The 19,712-nt window shown below is 44.9% G+C and overlaps 1 protein-coding gene and 1 long non-coding RNA gene across 9 annotated transcripts; one reads left to right on the forward strand and one right to left on the reverse strand.

The window, feature by feature from the left end:
• The first annotated feature begins 2,168 nt into the window (after positions 1-2,168).
• On the forward strand, positions 2,169-9,937 carry LOC115275278. Of its 8 annotated transcripts, none has more exons than XR_003901463.1 (5): positions 3,524-3,556; positions 4,884-4,992; positions 5,995-6,069; positions 7,888-8,265; positions 8,788-9,937. It is a non-coding gene; the product is annotated as an uncharacterized LOC115275278 (long non-coding RNA). The 8 variants fall into 8 exon arrangements; XR_003901462.1 differs by lacking the exon at positions 3,524-3,556 and adding an exon at positions 3,590-4,230; XR_003901465.1 differs by lacking the exon at positions 3,524-3,556 and adding an exon at positions 3,601-3,642.
• Positions 9,938-13,345: 3,408 nt separating this feature from the next.
• Positions 13,346-19,691, reverse strand: KIAA1143 (KIAA1143 ortholog). The gene is made up of 3 exons (XM_029917529.1): positions 19,529-19,691; positions 14,471-14,615; positions 13,346-13,807 (listed from the first exon to the last, which is right to left on the reverse strand). The coding sequence occupies exons 1-3, from the start codon at positions 19,655-19,657 to the stop codon at positions 13,593-13,595; spliced, it is 489 nt and encodes a 162-aa protein (XP_029773389.1). The 5' UTR covers positions 19,658-19,691; the 3' UTR covers positions 13,346-13,592.
• Between the last annotated feature and the right edge of the window lie 21 nt (positions 19,692-19,712).

The raw sequence follows: 19,712 nt of genomic DNA on the forward strand, positions 1-19,712 counted from the left end.
GCTTTGCTGGGTCCTTTTATAAGGAATCTCCAGGTTGAACTTTTAGTAGCCTCTCTGGGCCAGAAGCCAAGCCAAGCCAGCACTTTCCATTAGACAGACCTGCAATACCTGTTAAATTGGGCAGACTCCTCTTCCCGAGGGCCCCCAACATATGCTGAAGTTCCTGCCCCCGCCAGGAAGTGACCTTCTTTACTCACCTGGGAAGGCTGCTGGGAACTTTGTGAGCAAGGTATCCAGCCAACATTTCCACGAGGCTTTATGGCTCCATGTTCCATAAAGTCAACCTTATTAGTTCCTTAAAGCTGTCAGGTCATATCTGAGCCTATGCACGGCTCTCAAATAGGACATTCCAGTCAAAGCCTTGGTCAAACAACTAGTATTTCCAATGGTGTCCTACTATAAAACGAACAGATTCTCATTGAATTTATGCAAACAATTGTAATTGCCATGAAAGAATACTCACTGTGAGTTTTTGAATTGCAGACGGTTTAAGTAGAAAAGATAAATGCTCTAGACAAACAAATACTTTATGACATTTCTGAATACCATAGATTTCTTAAGAGAAAGTTTCTTAATCTGGATAGGCAGCATTAAAGGACCAGCAATGTTTTTAACAAGAGTTACAAAACCATAATCTCCCATGTTTCTAATTTTTGTTCAGCTTCAATGCAGCTTGTAGCTCTGGAAGTTTCTACCCATTTTAGTATTAATCTTAAAAGATGTCAATACTGCATTTGTCCCAAAACTCCTTATTACAACTTCCCTCGAAGAAGAAACACGTTCTGTGACAAGATCTAAAGATCTGAGGAGAGTTCTTTTTTCTGCCTTTACTTGTTTTCCCTCTGCACGGCCCCTATTGTTGTATACTCTTTCTGCTATTTCTACCAGATCTCGGAGACTCTTTTCTCCAGGGCGCTCGACTTTGTGGAGCTTTCTCTTAATGTCGGGTGCAGCCTGGCTAATGAAAGCCATCGCCACGGTTGATTTATGATCTGCATGCTCTGGATCTAATGGGGTGAACTGCCTGAAGGCTTCCATCACCCGTTCTAGAAAAGCGGCGGGACTTTCATTTGCCTCCTGCCTTAAATCATATACCCTGGTCAAATTGGTGGGCTTCCTAGCAGCCGCTTTGAGACCTGCCAATAGAGCCTGGCGATAGACGTTGAGGCGCTCTCTAGCTTCTCCTGTGTTATAATCCCAATTGGGGCGGACGAGGGGAAATCCGGCATCGATGTCAGCGGGGTTCATGGTGGGGACCCCTGTCGGGCCAGGAATGAGCTTTCATGCTTCCAGCAGGATCCGTTCTCATTCCACCGTTGTAAACAGAACCTGTAACAATTGCTGACAATCATCCCACGTGGGTTGGTGAGTAAAGAGTACAGTTTCTAATAACCCAATGAGGCCTTTGGGGTTCTCTGAGAAGGGGGGGTTTTGAGACCTCCAATTGTAAAGATCAGAAGAGGCAAAAGGCCAATAATGATGAGGCTGATTTCCTGCCTTGTCTATAGGTCCTGTGGCTCGCAAGGGGAACATTGTGGAGTCTGGGGTGGTGCCCCTTCGGCCACAGGTCCCATATGCTGGGCCCCTTTCAACAGAAGGGGATGGAGCAGAGGAGGATGGCTGTGGTGGCAATGGCACATTAGGAGCAGGGTCAGAAGGAACTGGGGGGGGGTTGGTAAGGTGGAGGGGGAAAGAGGAGATCCTCATCCGCTCCTCCCTGCAAAACCGAGTAGAGGGGGGCTGAGGGCGAGGCCATAGTTCGTCTCGGCTTTTCTTCTTCTGGGTTTCGAGTCACAAGAACCTGAGAAGATATTGGAGGGAGAAAGGATTTCACCCAAACGAGCGGATTAGTGACCAGATCCTTCCAGACAGCAATGTATGGGATCTGATCCAGATGGCCCCCCATACGTTGGAAAACTCTTTTCTTCTATTGCTTCTATGATTGCAAGGTGAAAAGTACCCTCAGGGGGCCATCCTGACTCGAAAGCAGGCCATTTAGATGTGCAGAATATAGTCATCTTTCCCTTTTCGACATCCAGTGATAAGCTGTGAGCTCGAACCCTGACTTCCTTGAAGTGAAACAGAACCAGGTCTAGAGGTTTTGAAGCGGACTTTCCCATGACGTGAGTCCTAACAAACTAAAACAGCACAAAAGACAGAGTTAAGCCACAGAACACAAGAATTAGTCCTCCTGGCCAGGGGAGGAGAAAATGAAAGTAAGATGACGGTCTTTGCGCGCTTTCCAAAGAAAATTATGTAGGGTAAAGACCCCAGATTTCCATAAGGAAATCCCTAAATGTAGTCACAACAAAAATTATACTTAGACAAACAAACGCACAGAGAAACATACACAAGTGTCTCCAACAAAAACAAAACCCTACAGGGGCGCCTGGGTGGCTCAGTCAGTTAAGCCTCCGACTTCGGCTCAGGTCAGATCTCACACTCGTGGGTTCGAGCCCCGAGTCAGGCTCTGTGCTGACAGCTAGCTCAGAGCCTGGAGCCTGCTTCTGGTTCTGTGTCTCCTTCTCTCTGCCCCTCCCCCTCTCATGCTCTGTCTCTGTATCAAAAATAAATAAAACATTAAAAAAATATTTAAAAAACCCCCAAAACCCTACTGCTGCCACCAGCAGGATTCCTAACAGATAGACAAGGGGACCCAGTCTTTTTCTGTCGCCAGTACGATCGATTCCAACTTATTCTCTGGGGTCCCTGCAAGCGCCGCAGGACTGGAACCCTATCTCAAACCTTACACAAATGCGAGTGAGTGCCCTACCTACACCTGTATCTCCAACAGATGCCGCACTTGCCACTCGTATCTCCGCGAATGTGAACAGGTAACGACACTTGCCCGTGGAATTCAGACCTCACCCCGGACCCGAATTCCACCTTGGTGCCGCGGGACCGTAGACAAGAAAATGAGTGCACTCACCAGCCGGCGATTAGGCCCAATGTGTCGGGGTACCAGGGGCTGGGGGGCGGGGGGGGGAGAGGATTTCCCAGCCAATGCACCATTTGTTATCCCAAGAATTCAATATCTTCCCCAAAACCAGAAACCACTGGGGAGACCGAGTCACGCATGCAAAAGCAAAGGGCTTTATTATTATTACAGACTTATAAGCTCGGGCTCACAGACTTCACCAACACAGTGGATCCATGCGGAGAGCCCGAAACATGGTGGGGTAGGGCTTTTATGAGTTTTTGGGAAGGGGGAGTTACAGGAAATTGTGACACAGGTACAGGGGTCCAATCATTACTATACAATACCATTGACAGCAGGTTTAACCATTCATTGATACTTTTGGTGGGAGCCAATCACAACATTTAGAGTATTGACCAATCACAGGGTGGGCCCAGGACCCTCATGTAGGGCACAACTAGTCTTAAGCAATAGGTGATTATCTTATAGCCTCCATCTTTAGGCCCACCCTTAAAAATGTTAAAGATGTTAGCTGGCCTTTCCTGATTGGGTGTTACAAGGGTGGTCCCTCCTTCCTTGGGCAACGTGTGCCCTTCTATTGTCTAATGATTCTGAGGAGCCGACACCTAGGCCTCCAAGGTCAGAGGGGAAACTTTAATCAGACCTGCGTCCTTACAGTCCCACTATTATTTCTATTTTCTAAGTCAGGAAGCAGGCACAGAGAGGTAAATAAAGCTCAAGTTGACAAGCTGAGAATCTGTAGCTAGGTTGCAAGATGAGTAGCAAGAGCGCCTGCTGGCGGGCCACCAGCCTCCCATCCGTTTGGTGTCCGTACTCTGGGAGGGGAGTCTGGTGCGGTGGGTTTGCGCGCTGTTTCGGCGGCTGGCGGCGGGCTGAAGCGTGGAGCTGAGCTGGGGAGGAAGCATCGAGAGGAAGCCGCTCCCGCCTTCCTAGAGAGGAGACCGCTGCCGGGGGTCGGCGCGGGCTGTTGACGTCACGGCAGCCTGGCGGGGTCCAGGCCGCTTGCGAGCGTCCAGAAGCCCTAGGGGCGCACGAGGTGTGGGCGGCGGTGCCGGGGCCCAGCACCCGGGGAGTTGAGTCGGCCGTTCAGGGCTGCGGCGATCTAGTCGCGGCGCCACCGTCGGAGCCGGGGCCGGTCCCCTGCAGCGCGTGAATCTTGGAGCAGGGGTCGGGCGCCGCGAGTGGGGGCCAGCTTGCCCCGAAAAGGGACAGGAGAAGGCTGTTCGAGAGCCCTGGTCTGGGAGTCGGGAGACCGGGGTTCCATACTTGAGGGAGGAATCGCATCTGAGTGCGTTAGTATTCTGATTTCCAGAAGCGAATGCTATTCCTTGCTTTTCCAGTTGACAAAGTTGCGTGGGTTGAATGAGTATATGTGAGAGCAATTTCCTTTGTTTTTATTAGTCTCTAATACCAACAAAATAGTACTAGATGAAGACCTATTTATGGTAGGTACTATTTGTTGAAGGCATTTAACTAAATACTTCCACGTATAACTCATTCGTGCATCATCACAACCCTATGAAGTAGGCATCCACGCCATATAACATTTGAAAAAAGACCTCAGAAAGGTTAGGTAATTTGTCCAAGATGAAATGGTAGAACAGGGATTCAAACCCAGAGAGTCTTGGCCCCGGAGCCCATGCCCCTACTTGTCTTAATGTTTAGTGGAGGAAGGCATTTATCAGAGCATCAAAACAGCGGAAAGTGCTACAGTAGAGCCATGTGAAATCCTTAGAGAATCTTGAGGAGAAAGGGCATTGCAAGTAAAAAATTTCCCACCGAGAATTATAGTAGTTCACGTTTTAGCTGAATATTAAAGTTGAGTTGCAGTTTGGAAAGAATTCATTTGTTTAGAGTCAAATAAATAGGAGGTGCTGGTGGATTGGGATGGATTAGACTGGTAACCAGATCTGTGCCTTTTTGAGTGTTCTTACTTTCCGTTCAGAGGGAGTTCTAAAACCTTTCCTCCGAAGAGGGGTCCTGAACATCTTCTAAAAGACAACCTCCGGGGCGCCTGGGTGGCTCAGTCAGTTAAGCCTCCGACTTCGGCTCAGGTCAGATCTCACGTTCGTGGGTTCGAGCCCCGCGTAGGGCTCTGTGCTGACAGCTAGCTCAGAGCCTGGAGCCTGCTTCCTGTTCTGTGTCTCCTCCTCTCTCTGCCCCTCCCCCTCTCATGCTCTGTCTCTCTCTGTATCAAAAATAAATAAAAACATAAAAAAAAATTAAAAGACGACCTCCCCCCACCCCCCACCCCCCGTCCTTTCTTGGAGATTCTGCTATTCTGCTTCATATAGATGCAGTCTGATTTTCCTGAAATCCCTTTACCTCTGATTGTGGGAAGATCACTGTAGAGGAGTTTCCTTGCTGTTGACTCCGCCTAGTCTCAAGAAGAGAGACTGTCTCACTTTTTAATGCTTAGTAGCTGCTCAATTAGTATTTTCCAAATAAATGAACTCAATAAATAGCCTCAATCAATGATGGACTGGACTTGAGGTTTTTGCTCTTTTCCCATTTGTTTTTAGAATCAAAGTGTCACTGTATGTTGGTAATGATTTTCCAGTTTCATTTTACAGATACGAAAACAAATCACAGATGAAACCAAGTGACTAGCTTCAGGTCATTGAACAAGTTAGTGGCAGAGCCCAGACTAGAATCCAGACTTCTTGACTCAGGCCGGTGTTTGATCTAATACCCTCTAACTGAGCCTCACAGCTATTTGACTTTTGAAGTCAATGCTTTTCCAGTAGGTTGGGGTGGGGGTGCGGGGGCAGGGGGCTTTGGTTCCAACCATATCTCCTGTGGAGGATAGTCCTCCAGGATACCCCAGGATAGTCCTTAGGAGCACCTGACCCCATTCTTTGTTCTTTGTCAGGTCTCTCGGAAGACTGCCCACTTAATGATTTTTGTCATTGGTGATACTCTTTTTAGGAGAATAATGATATTCTTCATCCAGACTTAAAACAGTTATTTGGTTAGGGATGGGCTATTGCTGAGTTCCTCTGAATCCAGAAGCTGACAATTTATGGGAGCTTTTTCCTCCTTCCTCCATGCCTTAGATTCCTGCCCTTCCTCAAGGGAAGTTTCCAGGAGACAAACCAGTGTCACTTGTGTTCCTAACAGCTTATCCCTGGGTAAGTAAAACCTAAGTAGAGAGCCCATGATGGGTTGTTACGGGGTGCTCATTCAGAAATGGTGGCAGACCTACACCAGTGGGACCCACCAGTGACCATCACACCTAAACTCTGCAGACTGAAAACACAGAAGCACCCCAAAATGACCCCACCTTATTCAAATCGGAGTGAGTGTGGCTCATTGTGGAAGCAGGCAATGAAGGAATTGCTTACAGGACAGATCACAGAATGTACTTATTGTTTATCACATCTATTTAAACTGTAGCAAGAGTAGCTACCCCCTCTGCAGTTATCTGGTAGAACATCTGGCAACTTCGCTGAGCTGCTGAGTATAATGCCTTAATGGTGGGGCAGTCAGATGTGGGAAAACTGGTGGTAAATTACTGGAAGACCCATCACAAAGGTGACTTAAGTGTCTTCTCAGAGAATATGAATGGGCTCCTGGCTCTCTTTGGAACAAGAGCCTAAGTAATAGTAACTTTTCCGTTGTTACTGTGCATCAGAAGGCAAAATGGAGCCCTGGGGATCTGTTAAATTCCATAAGAAAAGCACTGTGTGAACTGGATTCGTAGGTTATGGGACCTCTATGAACAGATTGTGACTATTTATGGTCTGAAGTATTCAGTGTAATTTAATATGTATGCATCATATATGTACACATATATATGCCTAGAAGAAAGGTCATCCAAAAACCAACTGTATTTTCACTAGGTGGTGGGATTTCAAGTCATTTCCTTTCTGGGCTGTTTTTTAGAATGAGCATACATTGTTTGTAACTGTAATAAACAAAACAAAACGTTTTGAGACAATAAAAGTAAAGGAAAGAAAAGTGTGGTGAGAGTTTGGGTTTTATGTTTAGCCATTTAAACCACATGGAGTTCATTTCTGTTCACAGCATATCTGTACTGGAAGTTTATACAGAAGATAGAGATGATACAGTCAGGAGAAATATTCAATATATTTAGCCACCAATGTGGTACAGTACTGCCCAGTCAGATCAGTCTCTATGTACAGTTTGTGCAGAGATACCAGTGTGTACCAATTCTCAGCCTCAGTAGATCCATATATATCGCCTCCCCCCAAAAATGATCTTGAAGACACATTCTTTACTGGGGGGGGGGGGACAAAAGGAAAGAGCACAGCAGAACCTATGTAACAATTTTATTGATGCAGAGAGAATCAAATGGTATGTGTATAAAAATATATAGTAAAAAGACTGAATGAATCTACTCCAAACTTATGATAATCTGTAAAGGGATTGGGTTTGTTTGGGTAGGGTAGGGTAGTGATAAAAAAAAAAATGATAGTTTATCCTACGTACTTCTGTGTTATCTAAGTATTTCATTTATTTATTTAAAAAAATTTTAAATGTTTATTTTTGCGAGACAGAGAGAGAGACTGAGTGTGAGCAGGGGAGGGGCAGAGAGAGAGAGAGAGAGAGAAACACAGTATCAGGAAACTCCAGGCTGTCAGCACAGAGCCTGATGTGGGGCTTGAACTCACAAACTGTGAGATCATGACCTGAGCCAAAGTCTGACACCTAACTGACTGAGCCACCCTAAAGTGAGGATATATTCACGTGTAACTTATATTAAAAAAATTAAAATAAAGAGGGGTCTCAGAGAAGAAGAATGTGTCCGTGTCTCCAGCACCATCCAGGGAGCAGGTTGCTGATGTGTGGCACATGAATATCTGTTCTTAGTCTCTGCCCTTAGAGCATTAGTATTTCAAAGTCCGATGCCATTAAGATCATCTAAGTCTTTCTCTCTCTCCAGTTCTAAGGAGTGTCCTGATGACAGTGATTTGGTTCCCATACAGGTTTTCTGTAGTGGAGAGAATGTGTCAACCAGCTGCACACTGAGCCCATCAGTTTCTCATTATATCAGCAAAGGACTTTCTGTTTTCTACATCATCTTGTGAATTTGATTAGTAAACATCAGATTCTGAAGCACTTCAGTAGTGTCAAACGTGAGGCCGGATTCTGGACCATGATGGTATAGTCAAGTTACTGGCCAATGGGAATCTCTTCCCCAAGGACCACCCCATCCTAATTTTTCTCTAAACAAAACAATATCTTACTTGCTTTCAGTAAGCAAGGGTCTAGTTTTAAAACCTCAAGATCTTCCAGTTGGACGTAGGGGGAGAGCTACAGATGCTGAATGTTTTGGAGAGAGGTCCAAAGAGATACGTATCAAGGTGAGTGAATGGGAAGGATGGGGTGATGGACCCAGCAAAAGTAACAGCCTGGAATATCACTGAAATCTTAAAAGAGAAACTCTAAATGTCAGTAGACAATGATGAGCTTGTACTTTCGTAGGCACCATGAGCAAGATACTGCTTATAGGCATCCTCAGGAAATGGAATTACTTTTCATCTGTTTTTTTGAGGAGTAGAGACTATAACAGTAGTAATTTCCCCTAACAGTCTACCCAGGATTAGTATACTTACCCCTTTCACATTCTATTTATCACTCTGGATGATCCTAAATTACCTGGATCAGTTCTTAGTATTTGAGTGTTTCAGAATCAATCATGATAGGGAGTTTTATAGATTTCCCAAGACCTGTCACTACTTAACCTCTTCTCCCTTTTATCTAGTCTTTCCCCCAGGTCATTGTGATCTATCTCTATTATTGAGAAGAGGATAAAAATCAAGATTCCGCAATGCAGGTCCCTTGTTCTGCACAGATCATCTTCCTTCATGATTTCTTTTTTTCAGGCAAGAAGACCAAGCCTGATGCAACAAACAGTGTTAAGTGACTTGCAGAAGATGTGGAGGGTCAGGGAAGCTGGTCAGCAGGCGTTTGTATTTGGAGAAGGTGAAGATGCGTGCTGGACAAGGAGGAGGGGCTTCCCGCAGGCATGCCTGAGGGCACAGTACGTGCGCGCTTACACACAGAACTTTCCCAGGACAGTGTTGCTGTAACCAGAATCATCTCTGAGAAAGTACCTTGTAAGTGTCATGAATTTGAGAGACAGTTTCCTGTAAACCTGAACCTACTGGACAGACAGTCCTTCACCGTGTTACAAGCAGCACAAGTGCCCACCGGATTTCACTGCAAATGAACCGTCAGGGACTTAACATGCAGAAGAAACCTTCAAAGTGTAGTGAATGTGGGAAATTCTTTACTCAGAGATCATCTCTCACTCAGCACCAGAGGATTCACACAGGGGAGAAGCCCTATGTATGTAGCGAATGTGGAACTTGTTTCCGTAAACAGTCAAATCTTACTCAGCACTTGAGGATTCACACAGGAGAGAAACCTTATAAATGTAATGAGTGTGAGAAAGCCTTTCAAACAAAAGCAATCCTCGTTCAGCATCTGAGAATTCATACTGGAGAGAAACCCTATAAATGCACCGAATGTGGTAAAGCTTTTTGTCAGAGCCCTTCCCTTATCAAACACCTACGCATTCATACTGGAGAGAAACCTTATAAATGCACTGAATGTGGCAAAGCCTTCAGTCAGAGCATATGCCTTACTCGTCATCAGAGAAGTCACTCTGGAGATAAACCGTATAAGTGTGGTGAGTGTGGGAAAGCCTTTAATCAGAGTGCATGCCTCATGCAGCATCAGAGAATTCATTCAGGAGAGAAGCCCTACACATGCACTGAATGTGGTAAAGCCTTCACTCAGAACTCTTCCCTCGTTGAGCATGCGAGAACTCACACTGGAGAGAAACTTTACAAGTGTAGCGAGTGTGAAAAAACTTTCCGCAAGCAGGCACACCTTAGCGAACATTACAGAATTCACACTGGAGAAAAACCTTACGAGTGTGTTGGATGTGGGAAATCCTTCAGGCACAGTTCCGCACTCGTTCGACATCAGAGGCTTCATGTTGGAGAATAAAACTTGGGATGTAACCTATGACCTGTGTGGAAAGATTTGTATGAAAATGCCATCCGCCCCCGCTCCAGATTCTTAGGCGTGAAGACCAGGGCTTCAGCTGGGCTGAATGTTCTCCATGTTGAGCAAGAGGCAATGTGTCCTGAAAGCTAAGAAAGCAGACTGAGAATTATAGTCTTGAGTTGGATGCTGTCTCTGCCACTCAGTGGGTATATGACCTGATTCTCTCTGAGCCTGTTTGCCCCATCCTCCTCAAAAGAATAATGAAATATTTATCTTGAGAATAAAATGAGTTGTATATAATAAATAACTGCCATTAATTGGTTTTGAATGATAGACGTTCCAAACGTACATAAATCTGGCTACTGAAAACAAGCAATGTTCAGCATTACTTTCTTTTGGTTCTCAATATATATATATATATTTTAATCTTCATTTATTTTTTAACTTTTTAAAAATGTTTTATTTAGTTTTGACACAGAGCATGAGCGGGAAGGGGTGGAGAGAGGGGGACACAGAATCGGAAGCAGGCTCTAGGCTCTGAGCTGTCAGCACAAAGCGTGATGTGGGGCTCGAACCTACAAACGTGAGATCACGACCTGAGCCGAAGTTGGAGGCTTAACCGACTCAGCCACCTAGGCGCCCCTAATCTTCATTTATTTTTGAGAGAGAGAGACACACACACAGAGCAAGAGAAGGGGAGGAGCAGAGAGAGAGACACACAGAATCTGAAGCAGGCTTCAGGCTCTGAGCCCTCAGCACAGAGCCTGACGTGGGGCTCAAACTCATGAACCTTGAGATCACAACCTGAGCCCAAGTCAGACGATCAACCAACTGAACCACCCAGGCGCCTCCTGATATATTTTTTAGGAGCATTCTTGATTTCATTCATTTTTTTTCTTTTTGTAAAGTAACCTCTGTACCCAACATGGAGCTTGAACTCAACCCCAAGACCAAGAGTCACATGCTCTTCTGAGTGAGCCAGTCAGGCACCCCTTAACATTCTTAAAATTGGACTATGATTTCATGCTTACTCTATACAATGTTATTTAAACTGTTGAGACTTAAATAGGAGAACACAATATAAGACTAGTTTATACTTGGGACAATTCAGATTTAATCAGAAAAAATTATTGGGATTTGAGTGGACTCCTGGGTACTTGAAGAGCTTTCTTTTGATTTTGTTACCACTCACTTTTGGATCTTAAGTCACTTCAATCTCTAGATTTCTCTTTTCCATGAATATGAAAGCCTTGCTGACACTAACTGCATAAACATTTTTGTTGTGGGACTCCCGTTTGGTGGGAGGGTGGTGAGGAGAAGTTCTATGAAAATAAAGAGGGGTGGAAATAGCATGTTGATTAGTATGTGGCTGTGCTTGCTTGTAATTTGTGAAACTGAATAAAGAAAACGTCACTTAGGGGCGCCTGGGTGGCTCAGTTGGTTAAGGATCCGACTTTGGCTCAGGTCATAATCTCACAGTTCGTGAGTTCAAGCCCCGCATCAGGCTCTGTGCTGACAGCATTGAGCCTAGAGCCAGCTTCAGAGTCTGTATCTCTCTTTCTCTCTGTGCCCCTCCCCTGCCCGTGCTCTGTCTCTCTCTCAGAAATAAATAAACATTAAAAAAATTACATTAAAAAACAACCTCCCTTAAAATGGAGTTGGGAGGCCAGAAGGGGGAGCTCACAGTCACACCTCACAGCCCTTTACAGAACCAAAAGAAAGCCATACCTTGCATTCCCAACCAGGAAGAAGCCTACTCTTAACGCCCCGGGGGAGGAAGGCAGATTTTTCTCCTTCACGGCCCAGCCAACGCCACTGTCTGTCTCAACTCGGCCAGTGGAAAGCCATTACGCTTCAAACACCCAGCGTCTGCTAATGGGATTTTGTTGATAACAACTCCCAGTTGCCCCTTTCCTCTGTAAAAGAGCAGTCCTCTCCTTGGTTCTCCTGATTTGCCTATGGTTTTATAGTTGCTTGTGTGTCCTGAATTGCAACCGTCTACTGTTTTCAAATAAATTCATTTTGCTTGTAAAATAACTTGACTTTTATTTTTGAAGCTAATAAAATCTAGGATCATTGACAGTAAAGGGGGCCTCTTAAGGGAACAGGAGGGTAGGGGACATGGAGTTCTCAGGTGTCAGCAAGAGGTACCACTGAGCAACAACTGGTTTATTCCTCTCATGGGTCAACGGGTCCAGAGGTTGGCAGTCCGTGGCTGCGCAGCAGCTCCCCCAGGCATGCATCGGGACCCAAGTGCCGGAGTCCTCCACTGTACGACCCAGAGCAAAGGGCTGCCCTCCTTAGGCCAAAAAATGCTTCTCCTACGTTCCATGTATGTGCTCCTGACAGCATGTAGCAAGGAGAAAGGTTCATGCTTGCCAAATCTTTTTTGTATCAAACACCTGGAAGCTTTATTAAGTAGACTTCACTTGTATCTCTGTTTTTTAATGTTTATTTATTTTTGGGGGGGGGGGGCAGAGAGTGAGACAGGCACAGAAGTCGAAGCAGGCTCCAGGCTCTAAGCTGGACTGTCAGCACAGAGCCCAATGTGGGATCTGAACTCACGAACTGTGAATTCATGACCTGGGCCGGAAGTTGGATGCTTAACTTAGACATCCAGGTACTCCCACCCTCTATTTTTTTGTTTGCTTGTTTATTTATTTAATGTTTATTTTTGAGAGAGAAAGAGAGAATGAGCAGGGGAGGAGAAGCGGGGGAGGGAACAGAGGATCTAAAGCAGGCTCTGTACTGACAGGGCTCAAACTCACCAGCAGTGAGATCATGACTTGAGCCAAAGCTGGACACTTCACTGAATGAGCCACCAGATGCCCCCCTCCCCCCGCCCTTACAGTGTTATCACCTACAGTCACCACGTCACCATTAGATCTTCACTTGTATCAAGGTCATTTGTATAGGTCCCACTTGTACAAGACCCACTTGTATCTCTAAAATCGCCAGAGCTGTTACGTGGCTACTTTTGGCAGGTGCTGGGGAAGTATTCTTTTTTTTTTTTTAATTTTTTCAATGTTTTATTTTATTTTTGATACAGAAACAGAGCATGAGAGGGGGAGGGGCCGAGAGAGAGGAGACACAGACATGGAAGCAGGCTCCAGGCCCTGAGCTAGCTGTCAGCACAGAGCCTGACGCGGGGCTCGAACCCACGAACGTGAGATCTGGCCTGAGCCGAAGCCGGAGGCTTAACCGACTGAGCCACCCAGGCGCCCCGGAAGTATTCTTAACTAGCCACATTATCATCTTCCTCATCTACAGTGGGCTTCTGCTCATGAAGATAGTGAAGATTTTGTCATTAAATGAAAAAATTCTCAATAGCAATTATGTTAAGTTTTTGAATGATACTGATCTGGAAAAATACAGTATAATGACATGTAAGAATCAGGACAGAAAAAAAACACAACATAATCCCAATTTTGTTTAAAAAATATAATTTACATACATACATGTCCCCACGTGGGATTCCCAAAATGTTAATCGTTGGTAATATCTACAGAGTTTGCATCATGTCAAAGGGGTACTGATAGAGAAAGTTTTTATCATATATTTTTTCTGAATTTTCTATAATGAACTTGTATTATCTTTAAATAGAAAAAAAGATGTCATTTAAAAAAATACCCCACATACTCTTAAGGGAAGATCAAGTCCAAAATATTTACAGTTAGTCAGTTTCCTCTTCATTGTCAAAAGAAAGGAGGGAACTGTTTTTGATCTGCTTTTGTGAGTTCTTTTTAACGGAGTCCTGCTTATTTATTTCATCTTCATTCGCCTTTTTCTTTTTTGAGCTTGCTGTTAAACCTGAGCGTTTTTCATCTGAGGAACGCTTGGCTGGTTTTCGATACATGATTCTCCCATCAGCCGGAGCCGGTTCTTCATCTGCAGCAAAGACAAAGTTAAAGGACCTTCTTTTCTCATTTTGCCTTTACTGGAGCGTCAAACGGCAAGAAAAAATCCCAGATGGTATTTAAAGATGTCCTGAGTCCATTCGATCTGGTCTTCTCACTGCCTTGTTATATCCCCACGGGACGTGCAGTCACTTAACAGAAACTCACTTCTGGTGTATTCCATCGCCAGTGCCCAATTACTGATAATATGGCTGTATTTTTAAGTATTTTGAAAAGAGATTGTTTGGAACTCTAGCATTTTTCCTTAAAGCAACATAATAAATATTTAGGAATAACAAAAAATATACCACGGAGCATACCACACTTTAGACACTGATGAAATAAATACATCTATGTTGGCTAATTGTAAACCGAACCATTTTTTTTTTAAACAGGATGTTTTTGTTTAAATTTGCACTTAATCCTTGTAACAACCCAATAAAGCAGGTACTGTTATTGTCTCCATTTTACTGATGAGGGAAGTGAGGCTGAGAGGTGAAGTAACTTTTCAAGACCACACACCTGGTGAGTGTTAAAGCCGAAGTTTGAACCTAGGACTGTCTCCTTCAAACGTCCCCTACTATGACATAAGATAATTTCATACTTCAGGCTCCTTAAACTGTTAGGAGAAAACTCAGATTACTCTCAGACATACCTGCCTTGGCAGCCTTTATTTCTGCTTTAATTTTCATGACTTCTTCAGCTGACAGGTCTCCTTTTTTTAAAACCACCACCTGGGGCTGTTCATCTTCTTTGTCACTGTGATCGCTGTCTTCATCTGGGAGCTGAAGCTGGATTCTCTAGGGGGAAGACACAGACACCATAATGTAGACTGCTGACCTTGAACCAAATACAACCATGGTCTCTGTGAGACACTGTAATCACTAAGGGAGAAGGGTAACTTTATTGACTAAATGTACTTGGCAGTGAATTTCCAAGTGACTCGTAAGAGTCTAACTCTGCCACCCTAGGGAGGAGTTCTACCTGCTGGTGACCCTGAGGTGCCTGCCCAAAGGGATTAATTTCCATCCCGGCAGGGCCCTAGCCTGCCCCTCCCAGTGGCCCTCTGCTTCCTGTGCTGCCCACCCAGGGTAGTGCTGAATCACATCAATTCTGTCCGCTTTCACTTCCATCTCTTCTCAAAGTCGGACAAAAAATAACACCAAAGTGCAGAAGGCAGCAAGTCAAAGGTGCCTGCCTCTGGTTATCTCTCCTCCCTTCTGACAGCTTTAGTGGGGTGGGTATCCTACAGCCCTTTCCTAAGCATATAGAAATATGCAAGTCTAAATTTTTTTTAATGTTTTATTTATTTTTGATACAGAGAGAGACAGAGCATGAGAAGGGGAGGGGCAGAGAGAGAAGGAGACACAGAACCGGAAGCAGGCTCCAGGCTCTGAGCTAGCTGTCAGCACAGAGCCTGACGCGGGGCTCGAACCCACGGACATGAGATCTGACCTGAGCCGAAGTCGGAGGCTTAACCGACTGAGCCACCCAGGCGCCCCTAAATATGTAAGTCTAGAAAACATTCCGTGGGGCATCTGGGTGGCTCAGTCGGTCAAGTGTCCGACTTTGGCTCAGGTCATGATCTCACAGTTTGTGGATTCGAGCCCCGTGTCAGCCTCTGTGCTGAATGCTTGCTCAGAGCCTGGAGCCTGCTTCGGATTCTGTGTCTCCCTCTCTGCCCGTCCCCAGTTCACTCTCTGTCTCACTGTCTCTCAAAAACAAATAAATGTTAAAAAAACAAACATTCTATATGCAAAAGAATATTGTACATACTATGTGAGTTGCTTCCTTTTCTTTATGAAATGTCCCCAACATGAAGTACAGAGAATACCAACAGAAACCCTGTACTCCCTATACACGTTTCAAGTGGGAAGCTTGGTCACTTGATTCATTTTCAAAAAATGTCAAGATACCATTAAAGCCCCATTTCCCCAACTTTTGTTTATTTGACAGAAAGAGAAAGAGCTCATGCACGTGCTCACATAGGGGAGGAGTAGAGGGAGGGGCGTGGAAAGAGAGAGAGAGAGAGAGAAAGAGAGAGAGAGAGAGAGAGAGAGAGAGAGAGAGAGAGAGAGAGAATGAATCCCAAGTTGGCTCTGTACTGTCAGTGCAGAGCCTGACTTGGGGCTTGAACTCATGAACTGTTCCAGTTCAGACTGGAACCAAGAGTCAGATGCTTAATCAACTGAGCCGCCAGGCACCTCAGCAAATTACTATTACTATTTTTTTTTTAAGCAGGCTTCATGCCCCGCACAGAGCCCAGTGTGGGGCTTGAACTCACAACCCTGAGATCAAGAGCTGAGCTGAGATAAAGAGTCAGATGCTTAACCAATGGAGCTACTACCCATGCATCCTGCACCCCAATGTTTTTACTCAAAAAATATCTTTGCATAGTACTTTGGAATTGTCTATTAGTATGAAATTATCGATTTTAAAAATCACTGCCTACTTTTTAATTATATATATGGTCATCTCATGGTTTATTTGACCAGTACCCCATACATAAAAATTTTGGTTGTTTCTAGTTTTTTCCACTATGCACACATTTTTGCTTACTTTTTCTACTATGCACTTGTTTTTGTTCAATTTTGTCATGTTCTATGTAAGATAAATTCCTGGAAGTGGAGTTGCTGGGTTGAAAGGTATGTACACTCACCACACATTATTTCAATAACTTGTCACTCCACCTCTCACAGAGCCTGGTCTCCCAGACCGAGCCCTAAAGCCCAATGGCCGCTGGCTTAGAAACACAGCTCTCCTACACCACGCTCATGGCCTCTGGACTCCAGGTTGGACGACTGCAGATACGTGAGCATATTAGCTTCTTCGCCACCCCTGGCTCTGAACCAGTTTCTAGTGCCTAGAAAGCCCCACGGCCCCTGACGCATACTTGCTCAAGCCGCCTTCTAAGACTTAGATTCTTTAGAAGTACTTTCCTTGTCTTCCTTCTCACACTGTGCATGGCTCATAGGGAGCATGTATCAGACTGAGTTACCAATATTTTTCTATCTGGTTCTGTTAGGTGAGCTCTTTTGAGGTTCTGTGTTTCATCTCTGTACCTAGAGGCACAGAGCCTGGCAGACAGCAGGAGCTCAAGAAGTATTTGTTGATCTTTTCGTGAATGACTAATTGGATGAGAAATGATGAACTACTACCTAGACGCCCTGGCTGGCAACTTACTCAAAGGCAAATTCACTCATTTTGTCTACCTCCCCAGTCTGGTCCGTCACTTCACAAGTGCATTCTCTTTAATTTAGTTTACTGATTATTCATTAATTTTGCATATTTTTTCTGAAAGTTTCCAATAAATGATCACAAAATAGCAGGTAGTTAAGAAGTATTAAGCCTTATTTTAATATTTATATTGAGAGAGAGAGAGAACACGAGCAGGGGAGGGGCAGAGAGAGAAGGAGACACAGAATCCGGAGCAGACTCCAGGCTCTGAGCACAGAGCCTGATACGGGGCTCAAACTCACGAATTTTGAGATCATGACTGGAGCCAAAGTTGGATGCTTAACCAATTGAGACCCCCAGGAGCCCCAATAAGTATTTTTAACCAAGGAAATGGGACAGTGAAATAAAGTAAATCCTGAGGTGCCTGGCTGGTTCAATCAGTAGAGCATGCGACTCTTAATCTTGGGGTTGTGAGTTCAAGCCCCACAACGGGTGTAGATATTACTTAGCGGTGTTTATTAGATTAAGAATCATTAATTCTGATTCTCTTCTCTTTTTGTTTACATGACTGGCTGGAAAATAAGAGAAATGGTTAAAGAAACAGCGGCTGCTCTAAGCTACTCTTGAACTAATTCTAAAGAAGGTGAATAAGGTAATTTAACTTGATCATACAATGATTTCCCATGAAACTTCTTTCTGTTAACAGATTACTAGAACGACGACTATATTGCCAACCTGATTAAGAGTGCAGTTGGTTTCTCAAACACAGAAACATGGGGACATTTGTCTACGGAAAAGCTTCTTGCCTAAGTTTAAATCACCGCTATGAATTGGAAACTACCGCTCCCCCGCCCCGAGTTCTCCTAAAACAGCATTTCCAGCTAGAATCTCCAGGGTGTTAACGATGCACACATGATCACTGCAAGGACCTCAAGCAAACTAAAAATTAGGTCTCATGTTCTCCTCATTGCTGAATCCATATCTCTTTTCTCAAATCTCATCCTCTTTGTCATCATCACTGTTTTTGTTCCTGGGGATCAGTCACTCCCTGATCACATTCTCTCTAACCAAAAATGGCTCCTTGTTGCCGTCTGAATAGTCCATATGGCTTTCCCTCCCATCAGTTCCTCAATCACACAGTCCATGATTTACCATCTTTTTTTTTTTTTTAAGACTTTAAATAATCTCTACACCCAGCACGGGGCTTGAACCTACAATCCTGAGATGAAGAGTCACACGCTCCCCTGACTGAGCCAGCCTGATGCCCTGCTGACTCACCATCTTTACACCTTTATCCACCCTTCTTTCCACTTCTACCTGCTGACCTACCCATGCTCAAGATTCAAACTAGGTATCCCTTCCTCTGTGAAGCCTTGCCTGATGACAAGCACAGTCAATATAACTGGTCACCTACTACCTGGTCCAGGCACTGTGCCAGGTGCTGGGAAAATACAGGAGGATTAAGATAGAGTTTGATTTAGTGGTGACAATACACAAGAAAGCAAGTAGTTCCAATGCTAACAGATGACTATCACAGATATGGACAAAGTGAAGAGAAAGAGGAAAAGTCATTGTTTGGAGGAGCTTTGAAGAGGTTCACAGTGGTGACCTGTGAAGGCAGAGATGAAGCAGGGAAAAAGGTTTTAAAAGAATATGGCATTTTGGAGATACGTCTCTTTGTTCTTTCATTTTCTTTCACGATGCCTGGGCTTAGCACATATTCATCGGATTGGGTAACTTCCTACAAGTCAATCTTGTTTCCTTTACTCAACTCTAAGTGACTTGAGGGGCGGGTATTAGTGAAAGTGCTAGACACAGAGTGTTAAATAAATTCTTTAGTTCTCCACACATCCCCTAAGCATAATAGTCTCTTCCTATTGAAAGAGCTAGGGCAGGTTTTGGCGTGAACCAGTTAGGGCTGAAGCCTGGGAGGGTTCTGAAGTTGATTCCCACCGATCCCCATCCTTAAATTATTCAGGTGCTGTTCTTTCTTATAGCTCCTCTTCTATTTAGATCCAAGATATTCTTAAACATACTTTTGGCGGGGGGAACGGGGCGGGGGGCCGAAGGGGTGCGGTTGTTAAACAATAAAGCATAACAATAGACCAGGGCATTCTTCCAAAGATCCAAACTCCAGGCCTAGGACATCAGGTCATTTGATCCAGCGGCCTCAGTTCCTTTATCTGGAAAACAGGACTACGCTACCACCCATCCTGCTAACTACAGGCTTTGGAATAAGCAAATGAGGGAGAGAAAAGCGATCTTTCTTAACCATCTTACCAAGGACGAGGCGCTTTACCTGCGTCAAGTCATTTTCAAGAATACAACAGCACTAGGAAAATAAAAAATATTTTCCTGGACATAAGAGGCTGTAGTAGGCTGAAGAGGACCAGCCTGGGGACTGAAACCCATCTATATTGTGCTGGGTGCAGGTGAGAGGAGGGACCCGTCAGTGCCAGGCCTCCAAGTCTTGGCAGAAGCCGGAAGTAGCGGGGCGGGCACCGTTTCTCAGGTAACGCGACTGGCCTGGGCTCACCTTGGTCTCCACGGTGGGCCCTTCCTTGTAGCCGACCCGTTCCTTGAAGCGGGCCAGGAATGCTGGCTCAGCTGGCCGCACGTACGAAACCTGGTTCCGTTTGCTCATGGCTGTCGCGGGGAAACCCATGCAGGCCCCCACCCGCTGGAGAGTGCACACTGGTTACGGCGCCTGCTCGTGACGT

The sequence above is a fragment of the Suricata suricatta genome, chromosome 12 (assembly GCF_006229205.1).
Source record: "Suricata suricatta isolate VVHF042 chromosome 12, meerkat_22Aug2017_6uvM2_HiC, whole genome shotgun sequence".
Taxonomy (NCBI): domain Eukaryota; kingdom Metazoa; phylum Chordata; class Mammalia; order Carnivora; family Herpestidae; genus Suricata; species Suricata suricatta.

Coding starts and splice junctions, on each gene's coding strand:
- KIAA1143 (XM_029917529.1), bottom strand. CDS start 19,657: ATGGGTTTCCCCGCGACAGCCATGAGCAAACGGAACCAGGTTTCGTAC. Junction 14,616..19,528: donor GGCCCACCGTGGAGACCAAG/GTGAGCCCAGGC, acceptor TCTTCCCCCTAG/AGAATCCAGCTTCAGCTCCC. Junction 13,808..14,470: donor AATAAAGGCTGCCAAGGCAG/GTATGTCTGAGA, acceptor TCTTTGCTGCAG/ATGAAGAACCGGCTCCGGCT.